Source organism: Neophocaena asiaeorientalis, unplaced genomic scaffold (assembly GCF_003031525.2).
Source record: "Neophocaena asiaeorientalis asiaeorientalis breed wild unplaced genomic scaffold, Neophocaena_asiaeorientalis_V1.1 scaffold134, whole genome shotgun sequence".
Classification (NCBI taxonomy): domain Eukaryota; kingdom Metazoa; phylum Chordata; class Mammalia; order Artiodactyla; family Phocoenidae; genus Neophocaena; species Neophocaena asiaeorientalis.
Window position 1 is genome coordinate 19,169,310 of NW_020185339.1, and position 23,186 is coordinate 19,192,495.

A 23,186-nucleotide genomic window follows, 5' to 3' on the forward strand; every position below is an offset into this window, starting at 1 on the left:
TCTAGTCTACATACATAAAGTCAAGGCTTATTGATATCTCTCCTAAATTTTCCTCATGAATCTCAACTTGTCCAATACTAAACACAGATTTAGGTCATGTTAGGCCAACATATCCAATACTAAAATAGGTTTCTTCTTAAACCTTTCTTCCTATATCTCCCATTAAAACAAATAGTACCATTCTCTCTCAGTTTTCCAATTCAATAAACTTGAATACTCTTAATACATTTTCAACTCCTATATTCAACTGGTTCTTCTATCTGACTGCCATCCTGACACTTAGCTTAAGAGTTCAAGCCCTTGTCCTCTGTCATCTCCTCACTGCAAAAACCTCCTACCTGGTCTTAGTACATCTGATCTAAGCCCGTCCAATCCAATCTCTGCACTAGCCAGAATGTTCTTTCTGAAATACAAATCTGACCACACAATCTCTTTATACTTAATACACTTTAATGGCTCCTTTAGTCTTTTAGGATGAAGTCCAAACTTGCTCTGAAAGCATCAAGGTTCTTTGTGACCTAGCTTCTGCTTACCATATTATCTACTTGTAGTTTCCAGAAGTGGGCCACATTCTCTTTTGCCTTCAGCCCTTTGTACGTGTCACTCTCTTGTTCTATATAATACTTTATTCCCAACTTTCATGTGATTAATTTTAAAACCTAATCACCCTTCAGGATTCAGCAAAGGCATCATCACCACTTTGGGTAGGTTATTCCTTCTGTATATCCCTACAGCACCCTGTCAGAGCACTTTTCACACTGTATGAAAAGCTTCTTGAGAACAATGACTAGGAACACCCTTGTACTTCCAGCATCTTGCACAGTATGTGAGTCCAATACATAACACATGTTCAACACAATTACAAATAAACGTCCATGACTCAAATCACCTTCAGTGATGGGAAAACTCATCAAGTGGGCCAACCTAGCTAATTCCCTTTTCCTCTAGAGCTGGTTAAAGCACAGTGTTAATGAGGTGATCGTTTTGTATTTGAGTTGTTACTGTCTCCAAGAGGAAAAAAAAATCACAATTCCTCTGTGCTGATCACGGCTCTAACCTCCACAAATTTACGTTTCTGGTCACCAAGTGAGAAAAGAGGTAAATTAGTGAAATTCACATTGCTGGAAAAATAATTTAAAACCCAAATTACAGAAGACCATTCAACACATACTTTCCAGGTTAATGTGTAATTTGATTTCAATTTGCTTCTACATAATAGATGTTATATTATTGGCATGGGAAAGTACTATCTTTAACAAATGAGTATAGAGAAATAGAGTACATTTATTTTATGTTGCAATAAATTTTTACTCATTTTTTTATACTCCTCTCTTATTCCATTATACTCACTGGCATATATTTGTAAAGTTACAAACTAGAGAGGTTAAGGATATAGTTTAGTATTGCTATACCTTCTCTCCATTCAAAAGAATGTTAAAAATCCTATACTTCTAAACAAGTGAATAGGTGAGTATCTAAAGGATGTGATTTTAGACATGTGAACATATATGCCCCTGGCCAAAAATAAAAGCAGGTATTTATTAACCTTGCTCATGGATAAGGGCAAGTGCCATGTCTCTCTTGTTATCTAAAATATTCTCAGCACTGCTGGATGAAATACTGACATGAAGATACCAGGTTCAATCAGTTCATGAAGCAAATGGATAAATAGCAAAAGAAATGGGTGAAATTTGCATAACTGAGTACATGACTAGTCTCTACCAACTTTAATTATTTTGGATGAAAGTACTATATTTTTATGAATACTTCATATTCTGTGCCCTGTTGACAGTAAACCCAAACACTTCCACTAAATGAATGGTACGATGACAATTTTGTTCAAAGCATACCTTTCATAAAGATTTCATGAACACTGCTCTGGACTGAATTCTGTCATCTCAAAATTCCTATGTGAAGCCCTGACAACCAATGTGATGGTATTTGGAGATGGAACCTTTGAGAGACTTAGATAAGATCATGAAGGTGGGGGCCTCATGATGTGATTAGCATCCTTGTAAGAAGAGACACCAGAAAGCTTGTGCTCCCAGTCTCTCTCCCTGCACTGTGAGGACACAGCAGAGGAGGCGGCCATCTGTAAGTGAGGAAGAGTCTGCACTAGAAACCACCAGGCTGGCTCTCTTGTCTTAGACTTCTAGCCTCCAGAACTGTGGGGAGATAAATTTCTGTTGCTTAAGTCCTTCAGTCTATGGTATTTTGTTATGACAGCCCGAGCAGACTAATACGACTAACAGGCTCTAACAAACTGCACTTCTGGCTGGAACCCTAAACTAAGATCTTTAGTAAAGAATCTTCTAAAGTTGGAACTATGTCTGTTTTGTTTACCAGAGCTTTACAGTCAGTAGGTGCCCATTTGAATGAATAAAATTTTTGAACACTTCTAAGTCATGAGGGTTGGGAATACAAAGATATACGAAGTCCTTTTCTTCAAAGAATTCATGGTCTGGGGACAAAAGTTAAAGTAAACCAAAGGTCATAATAAAATTTGGTAAGTGCTATAATAGAAATTAGGGTAACAGAAGGAAGAAAAGGAACGAAATATTTTATTAGGGTGGGTCAAGCATCAGAAAACGATTAACTGATTAATAAAAGGAGAAAATATAGTGTTTTGCTCCATAAAATATAAAATAATCCAATTATAACACTAGGCAATGGAATCAGGCAGACAACTGATATTAAGGTCTAGCACAGGGCTCTTGCATAGACTAAGTGTTATTTGATAACCCAAACTGTTAAAAGATTAGAACATTATTGAAACAAGTATTTTTAGCCTAACTAAATTTCCACTTCTTTTCCAGGTTCTTAAGATGCCTAAAAATTACAGGTATTTGAATATACCATTATCGAAACCATTTCCTCTAAGATCAGGAATAAGGCAAGGTTGCCCACTCTGGCCACTATTATTCAACATAGTTTTGGAAGTTTTAGCCAGAGCAAACAAACAAAGACAAAGAAATAAAAGGAATCCAAATTGGAAAAGAAGAAGTAAAACTGTCACTATTTGAAGATGACATGAGACTATACATAGAGTCCTAAAGATGCTCCCAGAAAACTCCTAGCGCTAATCAGTGAATTTGGTAAAGTAGCAGGATACAAAATTAATGCACAGAAATCTCTTGCATTCCTATACACTAATAATGAAAAATCTGAAAGAGAAATTAAGGAAACACTCCCATTTATCACTGCAACAAAAAGAATAAAATACCTAGGAATAAACCTGTCTAAGGAGGCAAAAGACCTATATGCAGAAGACTATACGACACTGATGAAAGAAATTAAAGATGATACAAACAGATGGAGAGATATACCATGTTCTTGGATGGGAAGAATCAACATGGTGAAAATGACTCTACTATCTAAAGCAATCTAAAGATTCAATGCAATCCCTAACAAACTACCAAGGGCATTTTTCACAGAACTAGAACAAAAAATTTCACAATTTGTATGGAAACACAAAAGACCCTGAATAGCCAAAAGCAATCTTGAGAAAGAAAAACGGAGCTGGAGGAATCAGGCTCCCTGACTTCAGACTATTTTACAAAGCTACAGTAATCAAGACAGTATGGTTCTGGCACAAAAACAGCAATACAGATCAATGGAACAGGATAGAAAGCCCAGAGATAAACCCCCACCCACATATGGTCACCTCATCTTTGATAAAGGAGGCAAGAGTATACAATGGAGAAAAGACAGCCTCTTCAATAAGTGGTGCTGGGAAAACTGGACAGCTACATGTAAAAGAATGAAATTAGAACACTCCCTACTACCATACCCAAAAATAAACTCAAAATGGATTAAAGACCTAAATATAAGCTCAGACACTATAAAACTCTTGGAGGAAAACACAGGCAGAACACTCTATGACATAAATCACAGCAAGATCCTTTTGACCCTCCTCCTAGAGAAATGGAAATAAAAACAAAAATAAACAAATGGGACCTAATGAAACTTTAAAGCTTTTGCATAGCAAAGGAAATCATAAACAAGACGAAAAGACAATCCTCAGAATGGGAGAAAATATTTGCAAATGAAGCAACTGACAAAGGATTAATCTCCAAAATATACAAGCAGCTCAGGCAGCTCAATACCAAAAAACCAAACAACCCAATCCAAAAATGGACAGAAGATCTAAATAGACATTTCTCCAAAGAAGATATACAGATTGCCAACAAACACATGAAAGGATGCTCAACATCACTAATCATTAGAGAAATGCAAATCAAAACTACAGTGAGGTATCACCTCACACCAGTCAGAATGGCCATCATCAAAAAATCTACAAACAATAAATGCCTCACAGGGTGTGGAGAAAAGGGAACTCTCTCGCACTCTTGGTGGGAATGTAAATTGATACAGCCACTATGGAGAACAGTATGGAGGTTCCTTAAAAAACTAAAAATAGAACTACAGTACAACCCAGCAATCCCACTACTGGGCATATACCCTGAGAAAACCAAAATTCAAAAAGAGTCATGTACCACAACATTCACTGCAGCACTATTTACAATAGCCAGGACATGGAAGCAACTGATGGAAGTGTCCATCGACAGGTGAATGGATAAAGAAGATGTGGTGCATATATACAATGGAATATTACTCAGCCATAAAAAGAGACGAAATTGGGTTATTTGTAGGGAGGTGGATGGTCCTAGAGTCTGTCATACAGAGCGAAGTAAGTCAGAAAGTCAGAAAGAGAAAAACAAATTCGGTATGCTAACACATATATATGGAATCAAAAAAAAAAAAAAAGGCAGGGGCAGGACAGGAATAAAGATGCAGATGTACAGAATGGACTTGAGGACACAGGGAGGGCAAAGGGTAAGCTGGGATGAAGTGAGTAGCACTGACATATATACACTACCAAATTTAAAATAGATAGCTAGTGGGAAGCAGCTGCATCGCACAGGGAGATCAGCTTGGTGCTTTGTGACCACCTAGAGGGGTGGGATAGGCAGGGTGGGAATGAGACGCAAGACGGAGGGGATATGGGGATATATGTATACATATAACTGATTCACTTTGTTATACAGCAGAAACTAACACAACATTGTGAAGCAATTATACTCCAATAAAGATGTTAAAAAAATAAATATACCATTATCTTATCATTATATGAATCAAAATGTATAGCAAGTATTAGTTTCTCTTCCAACAGCCAGTAGGAAAAATATTACAATGAACATTAAAGAAAGTTCAAGTTGGAAAACTGGGAAATTACTATGTTATTAATCTTTGTAAGCTAATATTCATACCAATATTGTAAAATCAAACCACCTCTCATTTTTCTTTGATAAGAAAAAGTCTTTGAGAATTTTGTTTTCACATGACAAATAATGGTACTTTACACATCCCTCACCCTTTCAAGATTCTGAAAAGTTGTACTAATTAGTGTATAAAAATCTCTTATGCAAAACAGCTTATTATCGAATTGTACTTGAGGCATAAGGACTCAACATTAATCTTTTATAAAAATAACAAATGCAAAGAAATTAATCACTTCCTACCTGCATAGGTTTCGTAAGTGGATCCATTCTAACTAAATAAACTTCCAAGGTACGTTCCTTTTTCATGGGCAATGGAAGTGTCAAGTAACAAAAAGGATCAAATGTTACTGAAATCTTAGCACATTCAGGACAAACTAAAGTTGATTTAAAAAGGCCATGAAATATATCTACTATGATAGAATCATTTCTTTTTAAATGGTTTTCCCAGGCTTCTTCAGCAACTACCTGTAAGGAAAACAGACACATATTACAAAGAGATACCACATTATTATAACAATGGTGACAATAATATGGTTAAATTTACCTTATCTGGTCTTCCATCAGCATCTTTTAACTGTATATATGGTTTTTTCCTAATTCTATTCAAATCCTCATGTAGTCCATCTAATAGGAAAGCTAATAGTTCTTGACAGTCTTGTTGCTGGTATCCAGAGAACTGAGGTGCAAAACGTCCTACCTGTGTCTGTAAGAGAAGCAAAACTATAAAATCAGTTCTAGGGACAAGATTGATTTAAAAAATATATAGTCAATTTTCATTATTCACAGATTCCATATTTGTGAATTCACCTACTTCCTAAAATTTATGTGTAACACTCAAATCAACTTGTGGCACTTTTGCAGTCATATGCAGATATGATAATTACATATGGATAAATACACGTAAAGAATTACATATCTAAAAATATTTTAATAATGATAACTAATCTGTAAAATAGAAAAGAAATAGGAGAGAACATTGAGAAAATATGGTATAGTTTTGTACGAAGGATTGGGAAACACTAAAGACTTAAAATTCAGTAACATTTCTGGGTCACTTGAAAAAAGTACAATGCAAAAAAAAAAAAAGTACAATGCTCTCATTTAATTTCTGTGTGTAAAGAGAGGATAAATCTCATAGAGATAAAAAGAATATTCATGTTCATATATAATTTTCCTAGTCTTTGCAGTGCTAAGTATTTTTTTGATGAAACTGAAAAGAAATGCAAAAGAAAAAAGTCAGATATCAAGGACCTATTTACACATAATTGCGAACATCTTGTAAAATGAAACTAATTGGAATCATGGATAAGGGTTGAGAAATGACTTGTCTGAACTAGGTTGTCCTAAGTTTGGAAAGTTAAGGAAGATAAATGCAGGACTTCTTTTGATTTGTCTTTTATCTTTTAAGAACTAGTACATAGTTAATAAAATGTGGCCCAGTCCATGTTCTATATGAACATCATTTAAGTTGTATAAAAAACGGTTGAGGGCTTCCCTGATGGCGCAGTGGTTGAGAGTCCGCCTGCCGATGCAGAAAAAAAAAAACGGTTGAAAACTGCTTATTTTCTTCAAACGTTTAAAATTTCTCATAAATCTCACCCATATAATTAACTAGGAAAACTTCAACAATATAAAGCTAAATTTCAGTTCAATTCTTATTTGAATGACAAACTAAATTACTTGAGATTTTGATTCTAAGAATTAACTACTTCACAAATAAGAAAAAACATAGAAGTTTAAGAATTATATTGAAAATATATTTAATTAATATTTAGTGCTCACTTTGCAGACCAGTTTCATTTCAATAATTTTTCAAACCAATAATGACTCGCAAAATAGAGTTCTTAGAGTTTAATGACATGCCCAAATTTAGTCTTTACATTTGTATAAAATATTTATGTAGGTTTCTTAGAGATGTGCTGTATTCTAAAACAATCTGCAAATGCTCACTGCTGTCTGTAGTCATTTTGAACCATACCAGTGTTTCTCAAACTTTATTTCATTATTTCCTTTACCAACCTCCAGAACTCTTTTTGGACAGTTTAAATTAATCATCTATTATGTGCCCCACCCTGAAAATTTAATACCATATATGCCGTGTATGTATTTATGTACTGAGTCCCTTTGGAGGGCCACAAACCATTGTAATAGCTATGATTTTTTACCCCTTTCCCAAAGATTTTTGTCCTCTTGGGTGTGATATAGGCCTTGTTGAAAATGTATTTACCATACTAACCTTAAAGGCTCTTGGTGTGACGTAGCTAAATTTTCCAGACCACATTTGCTTGATCAATTCAGCGTAAGATTTAGCTATTTCACCTCTCATTCCTAAGGGATTGTCAAAATTCAGTTCTTCTTGATACTTATCATTCAGGAAATATTCAGTAAGTGGAGGTGTATTGCTCAAACACTGCAAAGAATAAAACATATTTTCAAGTAAAAGAAACCACACGTTAAACATGTTAAAATGTAGAGAGAAACAAAGTGATAATATACAGCAAAAACTTTACATGATGGCCTCTTGCACTAATAAGTAACTGATCAAATAAGCACTCAAATGATGTACTCAACTATTCATTTCCCAAATTTCAAGTCAATTACTTATAGTAAATGAAAATGCTAATATTTGTTGCTGTAAAATCTGCATTAATTTTAACCACAGCAAACTACTGGTTAACTGGGAGAGAAGCTCAGAATTTTCTTTCCTTCATTTACTTGACTGGTAGAAATTATGGATTGTCTAATCGTCCCAGGCATCTGCAAATTAGCCTGAGTAGGTAAAAACTGAGAAAGAGGGCAAGCAAGAAATGAACTTTAAAGAGGTATTTACTGCTTCCATTGTCAGTTCCTTATCATGAAAGTGCAGCCTTCTAAACTTTCCTTTTGGATCAACCATTTTTAGAAGGGAGAGTACAGATCAGCTGAACCTCAGAAAACAAACTTTTATGTGAACTCTGGCTGTGTTCTTACTTCTTCTAACTCTTCTTTAATAACAAAACAATCCAACTTTCCTTTACGGCAAGATTAAAATTATGAATAAATTAATTCTCCAGCTCTGTTCCATTTTGAATTAAATAATTTAGGATTTAAAATAAAATAGACGGCGGAGGTAGTTTTTCCACAATATTTTATCTCAAGATGAAATAATTTTTTAAGTTGATAATACCATAAAATGTGACTTCATTTTGAACCGAATATTACTTTATCAAGTAGATGTCTAGAGCCATTAATTAGAACATGTAATGACTGACACAGACATACGGTCATATAGGTTAACTTTTTTTTGGCTGCAGGAAGGTATTTGTCTTGGAGTAAAGTGACAAAGTGCCTTAAGTGAAGCTAGTTGCTTGCACATAGAGTAGTAGAAACCTGTTCTTATAACAGTTCAGACTTATATTAATGGAAATAAAAGTTTTTCAAAGCTTGCTTACCACTCATATGGAATAAGTTAAATAGTTTTGGTAACTATGAAAGGTTCAGCCTGCTGAGTTCATGCTGATAACTTGGATGCTATAAACTATGACTATATGTCATATACTGTTTGGCTAAAACTCCAGAATGAAGCATATTCAATTCTTAAAAATAGATTACGGCGTTATATTTTGTGGTTTCAATTATAAATCAATTTATGTGTACTCATGTAACTATGATATCTATTTTGGAATTTTCTAATAAAAATAATACTGTCCAAACTGGTAGTCTGGCCCCTACCTCAAGGTAAAAGGGAGAACCCTTTATAATATCATGGAACTTGTTATTGTATTATTCTTAGGCAATGAAAATAATATCAACAGTTAAAAAATGTTTGAGGTGGGCTATACAGCCTGTAAAGTTATTTACATGTCTTTTTCAACAGTAAAATATTTTATGTGAACAAGAGGTAAGCTACAGTGTAGGAAGTAATTAGGGAAGGGACTTTTTTTCTACCTTTCCTCTTAATTCCTTTTATATCTCAAACTTTCATAATCTTACAGGTCTTCTGAGTTTCATTTTCTCTTTTCTTTTTGTAATATATGTCATTTAAATTATAAACCCAGCACTGGAGGTAGGGCCAGGCAACCTAGAATACACCATGACTACATAGGGCATAAATGCCATCACTTAGCAGTATCATCTCATTTAGTACAAAAAGGACCAACACTAAATAGTCGCTGAGGCAAACTGGAGGTCAGACAGCATTTACAACAATTATTAATTAGTTTTCAAATCCTTATATTTGATCAGCTCAGGGTTATACTAAGAATATAATATTCTACTACTGCGTGTGACAATTATATAAAGAACCTAATGCTTTACCGTTTAAACACTTCAAAAAATCAAGTTGTGCAAACATGAATAATTCTTGAGCTTTGTTTTTACCTAATTATTCATGTTTATCCTTATCTTGTAAAGAGCTTCCAACTATAATTGAAAATCTTTTTAGCTTTCCATAGCATCCAGAGTGATCTTTCTAAAATTTGTCACTAAAATTTATGACTTAATTATGTCACTTCCTTGCTACAAATCCTTTAATAGCAATTTCAGATTAAAATTTCAAATCTTTAGAAGGGTCTGTCTTTTGCCCATCTATTTAGCCTCATCCCTTGTCAATAAAATACCTTTAAAAAAACAAAAAACAAAAAAACTTCCATCCCAGCCTTATTTGATTACTTGTGGTTCTTTGACCTCCATGCATTCTCTCACTTTTTAAGTTCTCATTACTCTACCTATATGAAATATACCTTCTTTGCCTTACTAACTTCTACTAAACCATTCAGGTACCCTGTCTGGGAAGGATTCCCAGGTTCCCTTATAGCGTTTCCTCCTGTATGTTTCCTTATTGCTTAGTGCTTACTTTTATTACAGCATTTATTTTATAATATAGTGTAACTTTAATTTTTAGGTTGTCTGTCTTGCCAAATAGACTGAGACTTCCACGAGAGCAGGAATCATGATATCCTTTAAATTCATGTCTCTAGCACTGAGCACAATGTCCCTTGGCATTTAGCATGTATACAATAAATGCATGCTTAGTTAAAATGTTTTTTGCCTATATTTACTAATGTGTTTATCCTCCATCTCTTCTTCTTCTTTTGTTTTAACTCTTTTCTTTCAATGTTTGGCACAGAGTATTCAAATTTTGTTGAATGAAATATCACAAAGTAAGGCAAAAATATTTTTGCTTGTAATGAATAATTTCAAAAGTTTCTTCAAGCACTTCTACCTGAATACTAAATCCAAAAAAGACAGCACCTATTAAAAACTCCCTGGTCCCCTTTTGTTTGACTTTCATTTAACCTACCATCTGCTTTGTAGTGGGCCTCTACTTGGATTTTTAAAAAGTCAATGACACAGAGACCAGTGCTTATTTTCATAGTGACTCATGCCAGTTTGAAGCTGATTATAATTCACTGATAACAAACTAAACAACAAAGCACAAATAGCCTTAGTAAGTAACTGCCTGTATTTCCTGTCAAGATATCATAACCAATATATTTTGAGACAAACTTTATATTTAAATGTAAACTATTAAATCCTAAATGGTCCCCCAAAGCATCTTATTTGCTGAACATAATGTTTTAAGGAACTCACAACCTTAATTTTTATAAAAATTTTCTGAAACACAAATACAGAAATTCAATAGCCAGTTTAACTGTTCTACTACATAGATCATAATAGTTTAAAAACTAAACTGATGTTAGACTTTTTTTCCTCATCTTGAAAATACCATAATTTTCTCCTTCACCTTGAATGTAATGTTATTATAGGAGTCACTATATTCTTGAAATAATATGAAAACCAGTTAAACATTAAAAGTTCTCTTTTGGTATAAATTTCAAGGAACTATTGTAATAGAGCTCAAACAACTAAAATATTTCCTCCAGGTGACATCAGTATTCAATGCCATCATTCTGGGAGAAGAAAGAAGCCCATTTCTTAAATTTGGTCATAATACAGCTTGATTTTTAATTTATGCAACTCATTATTCAGTCTTTTAACATGAGGCTATCTTAGAAACATGAACATCTTCGACAATTACAAGAAAATTGGATACCTGGACTGGCTGCCATTAAATACAATGTTTTAAAGAATAAAGATAACTTTCATTAGTTCAATAATAAAAACTATAACCAGAGTTCTGAAGCATTTCTCTCAAAGATTCTTCTATTATAAAAACATCACTTTCCTATCTGATTGGGACTGTTCCAGAACAATTCCTTTCTTAAGGCATATATATATATTAGAAGTCCTACATATGTAGACATAGGAAATGTCCTTTTTAACTCATGATACTTTACTCCAGTAATGTAATATGGACTAGAAATCATACAACATATGTTGTGCCTATGTGGATATATCTCTTATTCTCAATGTTTCCTGAACTGCAAAAAAAAAAAAAAAAAAAAAACCCTCATCCTTAACATACATGGTTATTCTTAGCAAAAACTGAGAATAAACCCCCCCCCCACAAAACCTGAGAATATATATGAATGTATGATAAAAACAAAAAGGATTATATAAACAATATTAGTATGTCATTTTTACAGCTACTTATGAGTTTTGTGACATTCTAATAGTCACAGGCCATTTTGAGCTTCACCTGTTAATTCATTTGATTTCAACTGCCTGACACTAACAAATGCCAACACTTTCATAGTTTAAGAACTACCTCTTACAAGTCATCACCAAAAAAATGAGGTCCATATATGAAGTAATGTGACTGATCATAAAACACGTATCTCAAGCCACATTTTGTTTGTATTATAATTGTGTCTAGAGTTGGTCCCAATATTGGGTAGAATTCTATCAAATACCATGTTAAAAATAAAGCAATAATCAGACTGAAGAAAAAGATTCTGTACTAGTAGTTTCAATTCTTGATGCAAGAGAGAAAAAGTAAAAAAGCTACATTAATCAACAGGCAAATGCACTCGTTAACTAGGCAAATTATTTATTTAAATGTTTTTTATGATCCCTAGGCAAGTTAATAGTGTGCAAAACTGACAAGAGCATTTGAAGGTCTAAGGATTAAAAAACTAAATTTCACATTTAGTATATGGTAATATGAAATACTAAAATTTCATATTTAGTGTATGGTAGACTTTTGGCATTCATTAATTTAGCCTTTGTGATACAGCATCTTCACAGCTGGCTAACTGGAAGGTTGAGGATATAAGCTAGCATGAAAAGATATTGATCCATGAGGAATGATGAGAATGGCGTATTATGTGCAAGCCAATTGTTTTGTGAGCAAATGTATCTGTTCCTCAAAATGGCTTTGTAGTTCTCTACTTGTGCTCACATATGCATTTAAAATGGAAACTGCAAGTAAGAGTATTCTTGAATGTGAATTTGAATAAGGGGTCTTAAGAGATATTCCTTAGTTTAACCTATTAAGACTGAGCCTTAGCATGTACTCCTCCCCTTCTTAGAACATTCTTCCCCTGTAAGAAATTCCTATTTATTCTTTAAAACTCATCTCAACATCTCAGCACCTCAAGGAAGAACTAACATTCCTTCTTCTGGACTAATGCTGTACCTTGAACTCACTTAGACTGTCCTTATCTTGAGAGCAGAGTCCATGTCTTATTCACCTTTGTAACTTAGCATCTAGCACAATGCCTGGCACATACCGTAATAAAGGTGTGATAAATGAATAAAAACTTATACAGTAAATCAGTCCTTAGAGACTGAGAACAGTGGGAAAACACTTGACTAAGATCTGAATTTGCACCCTGTTATATAACTATAACCTATTTAAAGTTCTACAAATTCAAAAATAAAGTCCAAATAATGCCTAAAGAGGCTTTCTTAATGAAGGAAAAATAACTATTGTGAATACTCCAAAAAATAACTGTCAAGATAAATCCATATAAGTAAAAGATATGTGAAAGAAAAATATTTGGTAATATATTTTCATGAAGACTCTTTTTCCCAAATCAACCTGGAACTAGACACCACAATTCTTAAAAAAATTCTAAATAATCAAGTATCTCATCCAGTGGACATTCTACATGGCTCAATGTATACAGACCTTTAATCACTGTCACCATGAAGAACTTTTTTAAAAAGAATGCATATACCATTGGACTATTTTATAAAGTATTAATTATCTATGAAAAACTCTCTGGTTATAAATTTCTGCCCTTAACCCAACATCTTAAAATTGGAGTATTATGTGAAGTATGATTCTCTCTCATTTCAGGAAAGACTACAATGTTTTGTACATAACTTTTCCTTACATACACATGCAAAAATCCTATTCCTCTTACATTACTTTCAAAAAGTTCTTCCATTAAATATGTTCTGATCAGTAAGACTGATGTTTCTCGAGTTCTTTGAAAGAGTGACTCATGTAAGAGTCTCAATTTTGTATTTCACTATAAACTTCTATATATTTTTTAAAAATTGATGAATTGAAATAAAGTTCTATATAACCAAATCTCAAGTCTATAATCAACATATTTTAGGAAATGAATAATTAATAGCCATCCCAATAACTTGTAATGAATCTGGAATTTCCCCAGTACCTGGAAAATAGTCAAAGTAATCCCCTTCAAAAAGAGAAAGTTGTCTTTTGTAATGCTGAATATGAACCACTCCCTTTCTGTTCAGGTGCTCCAGAAGCCCAATTTTCAAGTGATCATGTATGCTCACTATTTTAGTAAACCGGTAACTAGAACAGGAAAGAAAACAAACTTAATTTTTGATTACCTAAAGCCTTTGAGTTGTGTAACTCATTCTGTAACTGATCAAAATGTAACGCCACTCACAACTCTTAAAGTAGCTACACTTTCAAACTGACCAATACTAAAAACCCAATCTAAAATGAGGAAACCATTTTATTTTCTTATGATTTAAAAAATAAAACCTAAAGTAATCCATGGTTAAAGTAATCTTAGAATTCCCCCAAATATCTTATTTTGGATTTTAAGATTAGATGGATAAAGAATTTTCGAATTTGTCATGTTATTTTTCAATTCGTCATGACAAGAGTATAAACGTTCTAAAAAGGTACTGTATAACTCCAAAGCATTTTATTAAAACTGGGATACTGGCTCAAGTTCTGTAAAAAAGTAGTGGATAAGACAGAAAACTATGACGTAGACTTTTACAATGAAGAACTACAAATATAAGCCTGGCCCCTCACCACGGAGGTTTGGAAAATGAGATATTTTTAAGACACTTCATGTTTTATTTTTTTTTTCCTAGGAAAGGCAAATCTCATTATATTTGAGATCAATTCTGAAGTTTCTCCATATATTTTAGGAAAACAAATACAACTATAGCTCTATTTTGCTTTACATTTCCATTCTCTCTTCAAGTTTTCTTTAAAGGACAAATTTGTGTAAGTAAAATATAAGTGGATATAACTTTCTTTTTATTTATTTAGTTTTAAAAACTTTAAGTATGTTTTCTTCCCTCTCCCACCTAGTTAGTGAAGAGAGAACTGCCATACACTTGACTTAAAATATTGAAATTTTACATAAAGTAGTTCTAAAGGCAGTATTTTTGAATTGGACAAAGATGTTCTAACATTTTCATGTTTATCATTAATCTGGTCACTATGCTTTGCACATGAATAAAATTAAACTTCATTTAAAGTCCCTGCTGTCACCCTTTCTTCAAATTCTATCTAATCTCTCTTCACACGCTACTTGAATTTAATTAAGAATTATTATGAAAGCTTGGGAAGTATGAGAACTAATGGGAAACCTTTTGGCTAGCAAAGAAATGTCAATGCCTATCCCCTCCTCATCTACGGGATTGAGGAAGGAAAATTTTGTCAAAAGGACTACCCTGTTACTTGCAGTAAGTCCTATAACTAGAGGTGTCACGCTTAAGAAAACATGATTATATAAAGACCAGTGATTTTTTCATATTAAAAGCTAAAAGTAGAAACTGGATAGAAGATCCACTTGCAATAGAGAGAAACTTGAAAGTTTCTGGGATAATGATTAGATCAACAATTGATGCTAAGGTAAGCTTAGGTAGTTGTATGATGCTTTAAAACTACTAGATTGTAATAGCAATTGTTTAATTTTTTTTTTTAAGTAACAGGCTATTTATTGAATGATTTTTATGTTTAGATATTCAGTTTATGGGAAGCATGCTTAAGCTAAATGGTTCTAATAACATTAATAAATATTAGCATAAGTTATATTTATTTTAAAGAACTAAAGCTTATTAGTTCAATTTTAATGTTTAGTAGCTTATTACCTATTAATTACCCTATTAATAATTTAAAACTGGCTCACAATGAAATGAATGCCAATACTTTAAGCAAGCAAGATAGTGAAAGGTTTTAAGAAAAAACAAGTGTTTTAAAGTTTTGTTCAGTCCCCTGAACATAATACTCAGTAAAGAAACATTTTTGAATAAATTAGTATTAAGAATTATGTGATTTGTTCATCTTTTAGTTATCCTGCTAAGGCATAAAGAAAGGGACAGCAGAATTTTTTTAGAAAGTTTAACTGACTTACTACATTCTTTGAAAGAACTACCAAGTCATATACTTCTCTGCATCATTTCATTACACTAGGCCCATAACTGACAATATTAATACTTAAGCTGAGTTGAAACAGAAATTTAAGGACTATGTGATAACATAACTATGAAGGTTTCTAATTATTTTCATAATAAAAGAGAACTTTAAATTTATTTGATTAATCACTCAACAAATATTAAGAACAGAAGACCATTATGTTAAGAGACTAGAAATACAGAAATACTGTTCTAAAATGTTTTCATGATGTGCACTGTGAAATCGTTCAAGAAACAATTTGCAGAGTAGTAGGGTATGTTCTGCCAAGCTGTGATTAACATGGCAGCCCAATTCAAGTACTATCAGACTGGCTACATCGGCAGAACATAAGCTGTAGTGTTTATTAGACTTTATATAAATTGGTAGGTCTTTGCAAGAAGTAAATATATATATTAAAAGCTACAATTCTTTTAAAAATTATTGTGCTCTTTGACATTTAGACAGCTCCAGAAATATCATTAATCTGGTACAGGTCAAGTATTAAATATTTCAGGTAAATTTTCCTAATGCAGTGCTTCTCAAATCATCTATGTGGAAGGACTAGTATCTTTTTAAATTTTCAAACTGTCACAGACTGATACTTCTATAAAGTTTTTTAGAAAATAAAAATGAACCACTAGAAAAATGAAGTAAGAAATAACATACAGAAAAGAAAGACCCATTTTAAAATTATTAGATTTAATAGATATGAAACTAACCTAACTGCTATAAAAGTTCTGGATCACTCACTTATGCTTAAGTTCTATAGTTATTTTATTGTTGACCAGCACTGTCTCATCCAAACACTGTGAGAAACACTGTTCTAATGTAGTTACTATTATGTGGCATTATACCAAACATTGGGGATATAAAAGAAAACCAAAGATAGCCTCTAATTTCATGATTCTTACTGTGTAGTAGGTATTTGTCCAGAAGAGATAGAGGAAAAGGGGTGTGTGTGTGTTTGTATGTGTGTGTGCATGCATGCATGTGTGTGTGTGCAAGGCAACTAGGGAAGAGGTAACATTATATATAAAGAGACTTGAAACTTAATGAATTCCAAGAACTTTTAGTTTTGGTTAAAGAGCTAGGTAGGGTCTGGTTTGGATTTTATCCTTTAGGTGATAGGAAATGAGGTTTTTTTAAAAATAATTAATTAATTAATTTTTGTCTGTGTTGGGTCTTCGTTGCTGTGTGGGCTTTCCCCAGTGGGGGTGAGGGGGCTCCAGGCGAGCAGGCTTCAGTAGTTGTGGCACGCAGGCTCTAGAGTGCAGGCTCAGTAGTTGTGGTGCATGGGCTTAGCTGCTCTGCGGCATGTGGGATCTTTCTGGACCAGGGCTCGAACCCGTGTCCCCTGTATTGGCAGGCGGATTCTTAACCACTGTACCACCAGGGAAGTCCTGGAAATGAGTTTTAAGCAAGGAGGTATTTGCTTTTAAAAACTGACTCTGGGAGGAGTGTACTAAATGGATGAGAAGAGGATAAATGATGGAACAAAGAGATGAGTTAGATGAATTTTTCAAAAGTTCACTTAAAAGATGCTCAAGTGTTAAAATACTGTACTGACAGGAAAGGAAAAGATAGATACAAGTGACACTTAAGAGGTAGTAGAATGAATAGAACTTGTGGTAAGTCTCAGGTTTTGACTTGGGTTAATTAATGGTTGCACCTATAAGGGAGTGTAATAAATAAAAGCATCGGGTTTCTAGGAAATATGTTTAGTCATACACATGCTGAGTTTGAGTTATCTTTAATATTGTTTAGGCAGAAATGTCCATCTAATAGTTATATTTTGGAGGAAAACTCAGGAGGGAGAAGTATGGTGGAGACAGATCTGGGATTTGTCACTTTTAAGCAGATGTCAACTTCTCAAAGGTAAAGGGGCTACAAAGAGCCTAGGAAACGGAGTCAAGAATGACCTTACCAAAACCAATTTCTGTGGGGTGGTATGATGGTCACAGTGATGATATAACAGCAGTTGATACTTGCACGTTGTTTGTTATGTGCCAAGCACTTAAGCATGTTATCTCCATTTAACAGATAAACTAAAAAGTTTCTTATCCAAGGTCACACAACTTACAAGTAACAGAACTAGGATTTGAATCCAAGCAGTCAAGTTGCAAAATCTAAGCTTTAACTACTGTGCTAAGCTGCAGACATGAGGGCTATTGAATGGGACATGAGAAAGTAGGGAAGACAGACCACGCTTTTCAAGGTCAAGGGTACTACTCCTCACTCCATCTCCCTCCCACCCCATTAAAAAAAAGAGTTGACCATGCATATACGAGGAAAGGAAGACAGTGAAGAGGTGAGGTTAAAGATATAGAACAAAGAAGAGACAATTAATGGAACAAGTCTCAGGGAAGGTAAGAGAGGTCTCAGGAAGATGGTGGCATAATTATGATGATATAGATACTTTTGGTATGGTATTCAATAAATGTAAGAGGAATCATAAAGTATATTATACCTTGCTATTAAGAATTTCCTTATGAACAGTTAGTAATATTTTGGTCAAGAACTTGTTTTTAATTTCTTTTAAAAACAGTTACTGAAAGCTTTCTCTTGGGCAAGGTACATAATGCTTAGAAAAGCCGTGGGCAATTACTGAAGAATTACACAAAATACCTTAATGATATACCAAAACTATTTAAAAATATATGTATTCATTCATATATGCATAATAAATATGTACGTGTGTATGTATATTGGCGTGTGTGTGTCAGTCAATGATTGAGTTTATATTCAAAACAAAACCTCTCTAAATAGGACTTCCCTGGTGGCACAGTGGTTAAGAATCTGCCTGCCAATGCAGGGGACATGGGTTCGAGCCCTAATCTGGGGAGATCCCACATGCTGTGGAGCAACTAAGCCTGTGCGCCACAAGTACTGAGTCCCTGTGCTGCAACTACAGAAGCCTAAGCACCTACAGACCACGCTCCGCAACAACAGAAGCCATGGCAATGAGAAGCCTGCACATCTCAACGAAGAGTAGCCCCCACCTCGCCACAACTAGAGAAGGCCTGCACACAGCAATGAAGACCTAAAGCAGCCAAAAATAAATAAATTTATATATTAAAAAATCTACATGAAGACATATTTTTAATTATACATGGGACTTGATTATAAAGCAAAGAGTGATTTTTCCAGCAAACACTTCAAATTCATATGAACATCATTTTTGACTTAATTACTTTAGGAGACTATATGTTTGTTTCATTGATATTGTCACTGCTCAAAATATTTAGGTACTTCTCTTTTTAGAGTTGGCAGACGTATGAAAAAGCATTGCTGTCTAGCACCCAGGAGGTGTCAGTATGTGTTTATTGAGTGTATGAACAATGTGGTTTTTACTGTGGTAAAATATGATTTTTTAAAAATATTTTTATTGGAATATAATTGCTTTACAATGGTGTGTTGGTTTTTGCTTTATAACAAAGTGAATCAGCAACACACATATACATATCTCCACATCTCTTCCCTCTTGTCTCCCTCCCTCCCACCCTCCCAATCCCACCCATGTACGTGAGCACTAAGCTGATCTCCCTGTGCTGTGCAGCTGCTTCCCACTAGCTATCGGTTTTACATTTGGTAGCGTATATAGGACCAACCACCTCACTACAAACAACTCAATTTCGTTTCTTTTTATGGCTGCGAAATATTCCATTGTATACATGTGCCACATCTTCTTTATCCATTCATCTGTTGATGGACACTTAGGTTGCTTCCATGTCCTGGTTATTGTAAATAGAGCTGCAATGAACACTGTGGTACATGACTCTTTTTGAATTATGGTTTTCTCAGGGTATATGCCATACTTCTTTTCCGATTTGGATTCCTTTTCTTTCTTTTTCTTCTCTGATGGCTGTGGTTAAAACTTCCAAAACAATGTTGAATCATAGTGGTGAGAGTGGGCAACCTTGTCTTGTTCCTGATCTTAGTGGAAATGGTTTCAGTTTTTCACCATTGAGGGCAATGTTGGCTGTGGGTTTGTCATATATGGCCTTTATTATGTTGAGGTAAGTTCCCTCCATGCCTATTTTCTGGAGGGTTTTTATCATAAATGGGTGTTTAATTTTGTTGAAAGCTTTCTGTGCATCTATTGAGATGGTCATATGGTTTTTCTCCTTCAATTTGTTAATATGGTGTATCACATTGATTGATTTGCGTATACTGAAGAATCCTTGCATTCCTGGGATAAACCCCACTTGATCAAGGTGTATGATCGTTTTAATGTGCTGTTGGATTCTGCTTGCTAGTATTTTGTTGAGGATTTTTGCATCTATGTTCATAGTGATATTAGCCTGTAGTTTTCTTTCTTTGTGACATCTTTGTCTGGTTTTGGTATCAGGTGATGGTGGCTTCGTAGAATGAGTTTGGGAGTGTTTCTCCCTCTGATGTAGGGATTTTTTTGGTGGAAAAATGTGGTAACAAGCATGAGCTATAATGTTATAGTTGTACCTCTGGTAAGTCACTGCTATTTTTATGACCAGATGAACCAAACATAATTCATAATGAATAATATAGTCAATCAAATGAAATCAAGACCCAACTCAAATGTCACCTCCTTGGTGAAGCCTCACTTATTTCCCAATGGCTCTCTTTTCTTTGCTTTCAAAACATTTGGCTGATCATGCTTTCTATCATGTCACATATTACATCTTATTTATTTATATGGCTATCTCATTCACCACAGCATGACATTCAAGAGGATAGGCACAGTCTTGTTCAACTCTGTACCACCAGTGTCTAGAACAACACTTGGCACGGAGTAGGTCTCAGTGGATGTTTACTGGATTAGCTAAATAAGAAAATTAGTCTAGTTGCTCTTAATTCCTTTGACCTTTTCTCTCTACAGCCCTAGATGAACCCAATCATTTTACTGTATGAACCCATCTATTTTATGCACCATGTAGCTAAACATTAAGGTCTCAAACAATGAGATCTCAACATTGCTGAGCAATCTTATTCTTTCTTTCTTAGCTTATGATCTGGTCTCGTACTTTTAGGATAATGGAAGTCATTACAAAATCTAGAAACTACTTGCGTCCATAATCCATTTCTTTTTTTCCTGTTGCAACAGTAGTGTCTTTCCGCCTTTCAAATGTTAGATTCAAATGTTATATTCAAATGTTATATTGTAAGGCTTAGTCCTGGGATCTCTTTTTCACAGATGGCCTCACTTCACAGATGCAATCATTTCCCTTATTTTAAATACCATCTACAGTCATATTTTTATTTCTAACCTAGGCCTCTGGTCTATATTCCATACTAGAATATCCAACTGCCTATGATATATCCACTTGGATGTTTCATTGGTATGACAAACTGAACATGACTAAAATTAACTCATAATCTTCTCCTTACCCCAAACCTACTTCTCCTGTGTCTCTCCTCCCACTGTTACCATTATGTTCTCATTATGATGTACAAGCCAAAAACCAGACACACACTTGTGATTTCCTTCACTTTTCATTAATTTGAATGCCTTCTACAATACATGCCAGACACTCTTTGAGGTAATGGGGCTATAGCAGTGACTAAAACAAAACTCCTGTGCTCATGGAGCATGAGTTGGGAGTAGAGGGAGGCAAACAGATAAACAAAAAAACTCAAATATATATATACAGCATATATCAGGTGGTCATGGAATGGGAGAGGGCAGTTACCATCGTATACAGTGAGTGGGGAAGGATCTGACTGATTAATAGAGACCTAAAGGAAGTGAGAAAGAAAGGATATAAACATTTGGAGAAAGAACATTCCAAGTATAGGAGATTATAAGTTCAGAGACCCCAAGGCAGGAACATTCGTGCAATATGTGAGGGGGGCTACTGAGGATGGAGCAGAGTGAGCATGGAGGAAAGTGGTAGAAAATAAGACAGAAGCCAGATCATACACAGCCTTATATGCCTTATATCCTCTTTTAAGAACTCTAGCTTCTGTTGAGTGAAATAAGAAGGCATTTAGTGATATGGACAAAGGGTGACAGGTGCCTTAAGTTTAAAAACATCGCTCTGGCTGTTCTTGTGAGGACAGACCATAGGAGTTAAGGGTATAAGCAGAGAAATCAACTAGAAGATAAATGCAATAAACCAGATGAGATGATAGCAGCCTGGAACCTTCAATGCCTTTTCATACATTACAATCCATATTCCCCCTACATGATCTGGCTTTTGCCTATTTCTCTGAACTCATTTTATCCCACCTCCATTTAAATATTATCTCACAGGTTACTCATCTTTGGTTCCTCAAACTTGCCCACCTTAGGGGCTCTGCACATGCTGTTGCTCCATCTGACTTCAACTCTCACCTGCCCAACTAACACCTATTCTTTGGTCATAGCTAAAAGGTTACTTCTGGGGAACATGGTATCCAATATAAATTAGGTGCTCTCCCAGCTCTTGTTATACTCAGAGCACTCTCCATGATTTTTTCTTTTCATGATGCTTAAAATATTCACAATTTATTTAACGTTTATCTCCCCTACTAGACTACGATCCATGGAAATAGTACTGGTTTTGTTCACCATGGTATAGTTATTGCCTATCAGAGTGAAAGGCACTTAGTGGGCCCTTGATGAATATTTGCTGAGTAAATGAATGGATGACTGCACAAGTATATTTTTGGAAAAAAAATATCTAGTTTGATCACCTATAATATTCTGCAGATAATGCTCTGAATAACATCAGGTTTTTGAAAAATCAACTTTGTCATCAAAGGAAGAGAAATATCCATCAGTGAAATTCAGAAGAATGAAAGCAATTCCAAAAGGAGTTCTTAAACTATTTCGAACACACCATCAAATGAGTAATTGTGTAAATAACCTCCCAGGGAAACTGTTTGAATCGTGCAAACAGTTATGGGAACACCTTATGGGAACATCTTGTATTATGGGGGCCATATATTTGGCATAAACATAAAAACATTTTTAATGGTTGCACAACAATGTGAATGTACTTAATACCACTGAAGTTAAAAATAGTTAAAATGGTAAATGTTATGTTATGTATATGTGACAATAAAATGAAACATTTTAAAAGCATTTCTTACAAGCTGACTAGTATAATAATGAAAGATACATTATCTCAGGATATCTGAATAACAGCCCAGTTCTAACTCATTTATTAACTTGTCTTAGTGAATGACAAGTCACTTAAACTTTCCTTGCCTCAATTTCCTCATCAGTGAAATAAGGATAACAGATGCCCTAACCCAGGGGTCTCTGTGAAGAGGAAATTAAGAAAGTGACAATGCTAGGAAAAACAACCTTTACTATGCAAAGAAGGATACTGTTACTATCAGATACTGCAAGTTCATTACTGGGCTATTAATATTTTAACATGAATTTATGAGAATTAGTAATTTATTTTAAATATTATTATTAATTAAGCAATGGTTTT

At 34.2% G+C, this 23,186-nt stretch overlaps 1 protein-coding gene across 5 annotated transcripts in view; it reads right to left on the minus strand.

The window, feature by feature from the left end:
* The window catches only part of USP15 (ubiquitin specific peptidase 15), a 123,959-nt gene that overhangs the window by 15,592 nt on the left and 85,181 nt on the right, over positions 1–23,186 (minus strand). For 3 of the 5 annotated variants that reach the window (XM_024736466.1, XM_024736465.1, XM_024736467.1), the window contains 3 exons: positions 7,519–7,692; positions 5,827–5,985; positions 5,523–5,747 (listed from right to left, as the gene is read on the minus strand). In XM_024736466.1, coding sequence (XP_024592234.1) covers positions 5,523–5,747; positions 5,827–5,985; positions 7,519–7,692 — 558 coding nt within the window. Of the gene's footprint in view, positions 1–5,522; positions 5,748–5,826; positions 5,986–7,518; positions 7,693–13,792; positions 13,939–23,186 lie in introns of those variants that run through there. The other 2 variants (XM_024736468.1, XM_024736469.1) reach the window with 2 other exon arrangements.